The sequence below is a fragment of the Myotis brandtii genome, unplaced genomic scaffold (assembly GCF_000412655.1).
Source record: "Myotis brandtii unplaced genomic scaffold, ASM41265v1 scaffold305, whole genome shotgun sequence".
Classification (NCBI taxonomy): Eukaryota; Metazoa; Chordata; class Mammalia; order Chiroptera; family Vespertilionidae; genus Myotis; species Myotis brandtii.
In genome coordinates, this window is record NW_005361652.1 from 3321567 (window position 1) to 3329303 (window position 7737).

Here is a 7737-nt window from a genome sequence, read left to right on the forward strand (position 1 = left end):
CCCTATGTCATCCCTATCTCCAAATACAGCATCGCCCAGCCTTTAAAATAAGGCCTGAGACCCAATAGAAAGGATCAAGTGTGGAAGTATACTATTCTGAAAGTAAATATCCACTATTCTTCCTAACACCACCCCCTAAACACAGGGCATACCAGGGGCCAGTATCCTAGTTCTGCACCCCTGGATGGCAGCAAGATGATTCTGGTGTAAAGGCAAGGAATAGTCACAGTTTAAACAGAGAAACCAAAGGAAACCTTCACCCTAGGACGTGATTTAAAATGAGCAGAAAAAGATAGCAACAAATCAACAAATGACAAGTGCTGGACAGAACGTGGAGTAAAGGAGACCCTAGTACACTGCTGGTGGGAATGCAGACTGGTGCAGCCACTATGGAAAATATTATGGAGTTTCCTAAAAAAAAAAAGAAAGAAATGGTACTGCCATTTGACCCAGTGATCCCACTTCTAGGAATATATTCTAGGAATCCCAATACACCAATTAGAAAGAATATATGCACCCCTATGTTTATTAACAGTGCTATTTACAATAGCTAAGATCTGGAAACAGCCCATGTGCCCATGAGTAGATGAGTGGATTAAAAAAACAACAACTGTTGTACATTTGCACAATGGAATGCTATGCAGCTATAAAAAAAGAAGGTCTCTTACCCTTTGAGACAGCATGGAGGCACCTGGAGAGTATTATGCTAAGCGAAATAAACCAGTCAGAGAAAGACAAGTATCACATGACCTCACTCTTATGTGGAATCCAATGAACAGACTAAACTGATGAACAAAATAGATCCAGGAACAAGCATGGAACAAAATAGACCCAGAGACAAGCATGGAACAAAATAGATCCAGAAACAGATTGACAAATCTCAGATGGAAGGTGGGGGTGCGGTAGGGGGTGGGAAGAAATTAACCAAAGAGCTTATATGCATACTAGGAACTGTGGGCCACGAGGCTGCAGAAGGCACAGGGGTGGGTCTCTACCCATCATCCACGACCCTGCCCAGCCCCTCCTATCACAGCCCTGGTCCCCTGTCTGCCAGCAGCCCTGCTCCTGCCACCGCCCTCCCACATGCTGATGGCCCCCGCTCACACCCACTGACGAGGTGGAGCATTGGGGCTGGCACCAGCAGCAGGTGCAAACAACAGCTGCTGCCCCAATCACCCCTCAGGAGCAGGGGGAGGTAGAGAAGCCCTCAGGGATGATCAGGGCCAGCAGCTCGCACCCACTGATGGCGCCGAGTGATTGGGATTGGTGCCAGGCACTGGCAGCGGGTGTGAGCGGCAGCTCCAGTGCCAGCTGCGAGTGCAAGCAGGGCTGGCACTGGCAGTGGGTGCAAGTGCCGGGCTGGACCGTGGCATGCGGGAACAAAGAATTTTCAGTAACCACCAGAGGCTCGTCCCGATGACAGTGACTGGCGCCCCGCCTGGTTTGGCACCCCCACTCACCTGCTCCACCATCCCACCGCGTCCAATGCCTGCCATGTTCCGTACACGCTCCCTGGTAGTCAGCGCACGTCATAGCAACCCATTGTTCGATTGTTCAGTTGTTCCAGTTGTTCTGCCGTTTGGTCTATTTGCATATTAGCCTTTTATTATATAGGATATCCATAACCCCTGGACACAGAAAACAGTGTGGAGAAGCCCTGGGAGGGGGGAATGGGTGCAGGGTGGAGGGGTCAGTGGGGTGAAAAAACGGGACATCTATAATACTTTCAACAATAAAAGTAAATTTAAAAAAATAAAATGAAACTGCTTTCAGAAAAAAGATAGCATTGAAAATAATCCTTCTTAGAGAAACCAAGAAAGAAACATCTATGTGAGAGAGACACAGGATACATTGATTTGTTGCCTCCCTCACCCACCCTGACCAGAGCAGGGGATTGAACCTGTAACCCAGGTACTTGCCCTTGACCAGAAATCAAACCCTCAACCCTTCGGTGCACAGGCCAACACTCTAACCACTGAACATACTGGCCAGGGCTTGGAATGTTTTATTTTAAGACAAGTAAAACATGAATTAAAAAAAAAAACTAGTTTCCTGAGCCAAGCAATAATATGTTTAGGGTGTCAATTTATAAAGAACTATATACTCCATCTTTGTAAAGTCAACTTTGAACACATTTGACTGAAATAGACCCACTTAAATTTATACAACTATTACATGAGAACAAAACCCAAATAGAAATATATTGAGTTTCTAATCTCCTTGGTTTCCCAGGAGTTGCCACCCTCTCTAAAGAGAGAACACTACCTCCTCCCTGCTCCCATAAGCTGCCACGATCGTGGCCACAATCCTAGAATTGTGCCATTCACAAAATGATGTGTGGCAATCTCTCATGTGAAAAACATCAGGACATGATCATTTGGCTTGGCTGGCCTTGTGGCCTGCCTAAATCAGGCAGTCACATATGTATTTCACACAGCACTTCTTAAAGTCTGAGTGATTTTGTTCTAAATAATACAGTACCAGATATGGGACATCAAAGTACATACAGGACACATAGGGCTGTGCCACGGTAAGACTAATTCCTTCTCAGTCTCTGTTCAACAAGGGTTCCAAAAACTCTTCTCATTCAGTGTCACCCAGAGTCATCATATCACCACAGCAAACACCATTTTCTTTCTGTATTAAGTGTCCCCTGGTGCATGACCTAGTGTCATGGGAATTAAATGCTCACTCCAAAAGACAGAAACACAAAGAGACTACTGCCAATTATCCAAGAAGGAGGAAATAAAGAGAAGGAAAAAGAAGGGGAAGAAAGAAGAAGAGGAGACAAAAGACCTGCAAGAACAGCTGGGCGCTGGCCAGGCCTGTGCCCCTGCCTCATGGTGGCTTTTTTTTACTTAAAGTTAACCTCATTTTCACCCAGGGCAAGAAAGTCATTCAGTACCCCAAGTTCAGCATGGTTTAATTTAAATATTTCTTAAATCTTCAAGCTACATAAGGGGGCAAATTTGTTCTCATTGTTTCCATTTTCTCAAGTTACTCCAATGAATATAATTTAGGAGAAAAATAGAAAAACCTTAAATCAGGCTCTGGAAATTTATATACAGTGTTGTTCAATTTTATGTATAGAGTATATTGGTATATGGATAGCAAAAGTTTCTGGAAGTATATATACTCAGTTTCGATTCTGTGCTTCTCTCCCCAGCTGCCACAGTCCCTTACATCGTTCTTTGTGCAGCCCTCCACTCTTATATTCTGCACCTTCTCTCTGGGGATCCACTCCCATGTCTTCATCCTCTGGTGGTTTCTAAATCTTTATTTGCAGCCTTGTCGTCTTCTCTGAGAGCTTGATCAATACTTTAAAATGATAATGGGTGTCTCCATATGGATGTAGCACAGTTACCTCAAACTCAATTTTAAACGGATTAGCCTTCCCCTCCCAAATCTTTTTCTCCTACCTAATAATAGAGCAAGAAAAGTGTTACTTCGCTTTTTCCTCACCCCACACTTAAAGCTGGTGTCCAATGGATCTCCACATGTGCATGATTTGGTAGAGTCATCATGCCCAAAAACTTTAAGCCAACCAATCACTCGGTTTTTGTCTAATCCATAAAACATTAGAGTAAGTATATGGAAGCCTGGGGCTAAAACCAGATCATAACTAAACAAAGGATTTTACCCTTTCCTGGTCTCATATATAAGACAGCATAACATCACCAAACTGACTAAGAATATATTATGAAAGCTGGTAAGATCATGTCTGAGGAAACACTTTAAGTCCTTAGAAATAAGAACTTAAAAATAAGAACTATTCCTTTGATAAATTATTCTAACAGTTGCCTTGCAGGAATGACAGAACTCTATACAGTAGTCAATAAATGTTAACCTTTATTGTTATTATTTTTTAAATGACACTGACATGTGGCAGAATGCCCCCAGCAAAACAAAGGTCAACCAAAAAGAAAAAAACAACAATAAACTATTAACCCTGCATTCTAGGAAATTAAAAGTGCTTGCTTTTCTTAAATAACTGCTATGTGCCAGAACATTCTAGGTATTTTGCATGTATTACTTCATTTAATCCTCCTGACAAGCCTCATCGTCACCACTCATCTATCATTTCAGAGAGGAAACTTCAACCTATCTCATGTTTAATCTAATTTTTCCACTCAGTACATGCTCCAATCACCTGCTTTATTCCCAACACTTTCCTTTTTCAAAACTTTCCAAAAAAATCAATATTCATTTTAGATAAGTAAGAGCACATCGATGATTAAAACATAAAAAGTAAAAAGGTTAAAGATCACTCATTGTCCTTCCACACAAAGATAACCTCTGTTGATATTTGGGTGTCTATAATTCAGAGTTTTGGTGTCTACTTAAACATATGTTTTATTATTCTCAAAAAAATGAAATCATACTATGAATACTACTACCTAACCTGCCTTTCTCACTTAACAATGCATGATGAATATCTTTTCCTGGCGATATGGATTTAAATCAACATATTTATCATATACCATGTGAACATTCCTTAATTTATTTAAACAATCCAATGTGCTAGACACTTGTTTCCAATATTTACTATTTTAGACAGTGCTAGGATGCATAGCCTTGTTCATGTAGCCTTTGGTCAATTTCTCAATTATGTTCTTAGGACAAAGGGCTTACATATTTTAAGGCTTATATGTGTTATCAAATGGCCTTCCACAAACCTTGTGCCAGTATAAATTCATTCCTACCACCAGGGTTTGAAAGTGTCTGTTTTGCCACACCTTCATAGACATTGCACAGTAGGTGAGAGAGGGACTTTTATATGAATTCCAATTATTATTTCTAGTCAAAAATATTTAGTGGCTTTTTGTATTCAGTGGAATAATGTTCAAACAACTTTCCACAAACTGGCTTCACCTAGTTTTCCAAATTTATTTACTTCCATTCCTTACATGCTCTACTCTAAGCAGACTAGTTTCTCACTATCATAGGGAGAACATTCCTACCTCCATGCCTATCTCACATCAGTGCCCTCTCACTCCCATCTCATTCAGGACTCTTTTTAAATGGTCATTTCCTCCATAAATCTGTAGTTGACTACTGTACCCCATAGTAGCCTTTGCTTCCTCTGTGCTCTGAGAATGAATATTTGACAATGAGTCCAGATAGTCTCAGTTATTTTGTTTGTATGTTTCTAATCTCTCTAACAAGATTATAAATAAAAGGGCAAGGATGCTTTCTTTCTTCTTCTTTTTTTCTTTCCAGCATTAACACGCAACTTTATTGATGATACATAAATGAAGTTAATGCAAATGACAGGAGGGAACTTATTTAGGATGAATTGGTTCACTGTCATTTATACAGAAGAAATAGTAAAAAATATTTCAGTCTAGGCAGTGAGATATAAAGCAACAAACATGTTTTCAGAACATGTAGTGACATTCATTCATCCAGCTTAGACCTAAAGATCAACTCAGATAAATATCAGCATTGATGATACAATATGATATTCAAAATTGGTAGCTGAAAGAATTCCTTTACCATATAAACAAAGTGGAGAAAAGGAATAGTTTACAATGTGTGTTGCTTCTAAACTACAAAATCAAGAAGTTATTCCTGGCTGTTTGGAAACATATGCTCAGCCAGTTTGGCCATGAATTTTCCAACTTTTACTTTCACCAAAAAATCATGGTGACTTTCTATCCCCAGAATCTTATCAGCACACACTTGAAATTCTTTTAAAAAGAAAAAAAGTGAACCTTGGCTAAACTGACTCTGAGTAGGTTCATTTTCTTCCCATTTAAAATTGTCATTTATGTTCTCAAATACGACCAGAAGTTTCAGAATAACCTCTTTGTTCTCCTTCTTATTAAAGAGAGAACCCAGTGAAGATGGTACTTGGGCCCTGAGAAGTTCTCTAGTCATGGCTGGATTTTCAGCCAAATTCAAAAGGAGTTTCAAAACCTGAAATTTGGTTTCTTCATTTCCTGCTGAAAATAAACGAAAAAAGTCTGAAATTGAATTAGCAAGCATGTGCTGATACTCATTAGTAACAGTCATATTTGTAAGCAATCTTAGTCCAGCCAGCTGCACAGATGAGTTCAAGCGAGAAGTGATTGTGTCATCACACACTTGATTCATGTATATCTTAAGCCTGCGCTGATTTTCAGCATTCACACTCAGGTTATTCAGGACAATTAAAGCCTTTTCCTTAACGATGGGATCCCGAGTATTGAGAATCTTTGCAACAATTGGGAGACCACCCAGATCACGAATAATATCTCTGTTAAATGCATAAGCAGCATTGTTACCCAGAGCAATTAAAGCTGCTTCAAGAATATAAGGCTTTTCAGACATCTCAACCAAGCAAAGAACTTTTTGCAGCTCTTGAGGGGACAAAATAGTATCATCTGAGTTGGGCGAAGCCCGTTTCTGAACAGCCCTTCGAGCCCGGGTAGCCCTGGCTCTTGCTCTGGCCCTAGCTCTGGTCCCGGCCTCAGTCCCAATCCGGGCCCAAGGTGGGTACCATACTATTCCCTTGCTTTCACTGTTATCATCATCATCATCAGACCAGTCATTGTACCTGGCCCCAGGACAATCCCCAACATCATCCACATCCCCAGGCCCACCCTCAGCCATTTTCTCTTTGTTCTGTTTTCTTCCCCGGGCCAGTCGATAAATGCAATAGCAGGCGCCAGCCCCAATCACCAGTCCCGCAGTCACCCAGCCTACTTTCCTGGCGTAGCCCATGCAATCGTCCCTGACAATAGCAGGGACCAAGGAACAGAGTAGTCACGCAGGCTTGGGGAGAACTATGGGCTTGGGTGCCGGTCTGTGGATGGTATTTGTCTTCAGCCACTTCAGGGCCACAGTAGCTGATACCCGAAGTGAACCTAGAGGTGGAGGAAGAAAATGGGGTTTGAGTTTCTCTTCTTTTTGTGTTGCCCCATGCATGGACTTGCACAGAGGGACAGAAGAGTAGTAAATGAGTACTTGGTAGGAAATGTAGATTGTTAATAAACTCTCTCTATCCCCCTCATTTTACCCTCCCCTACCCTCCCGAGGCCAAACTCTCCCCAGCCTAGATAAAGGCAATGGAGCCCATAGTCTCTGCTAGGGCCTCAGCCACCCCGACCTAGGGTGTCCCCAGAGAACGTCACCTTACACTCACCTCCTCCAGACAGGCAGTTTGCCCCTTCTTCCCTCCCCTGGAATTGTGCCACACCCAACAACCCTTGCAATCTGCAGAGAGACCAGAACCAGTGAGAACTGAGGGCTTGATTGACTTCATTCCTTGCTTTCCTGATTTACTTCCAGGTTGTCAGATTTTAAAAAACAATAACAAAACAAAATTAAAAAAAAAAACCCTCTATGTCATCCAAAACATGCACATGCCTGCCCCTTCCTTAGCCTGAAATGGGAGGGATGTTGGGGAAATAAGGTAGGATTGGGTGAGCCTGTCCAACCATGGCTGATTTCCAGCCCCTCCCCCATTCCAGTCAGCCCCCACGCCCACACCGACCTCTACAGATCCAAGGAAACTTCCTCCCTTGCTTCAAGTGGTGCCACCTGCTACAGCAAACCTACAAGATGACAGATCGAAAACATGGAGACTAACTACTGTTGAGAGAGGAGGATTATGAACAAACTATCTGATAGGTTTCCCTTCTATCATTCTCTCCCACCCTATCTACCCCCGCTCCACACACACAGCACACAACGCATGCCATTTTGCCACAGCCCCAGGAGTGCTACAAACATACTCAGACTTAGACCTAACCT

The 7737-nt window shown here is 42.1% G+C and overlaps 1 protein-coding gene across 4 annotated transcripts in view; it reads right to left on the reverse strand.

The window, feature by feature from the left end:
* Window positions 1-3831: 3831 nt before the first annotated feature.
* ARMCX3 (armadillo repeat containing, X-linked 3) overlaps window positions 3832-7737 on the reverse strand; it is a 4810-nt gene continuing 904 nt past the window's right edge. For all 4 annotated transcript variants that reach the window (XM_005869874.2, XM_014542598.1, XM_014542601.1 and 1 more), the window contains exons 3-5: window positions 7478-7538; window positions 7127-7197; window positions 3832-6848 (exon numbers count right to left, since the gene is read on the reverse strand). In XM_005869874.2, coding sequence (XP_005869936.1) covers window positions 5566-6705 — 1140 coding nt within the window. In that variant the 5' untranslated portion in view covers window positions 6706-6848; window positions 7127-7197; window positions 7478-7538 and the 3' untranslated portion in view covers window positions 3832-5565. The remainder of the gene's footprint in view (window positions 6849-7126; window positions 7198-7477; window positions 7539-7737) is intronic.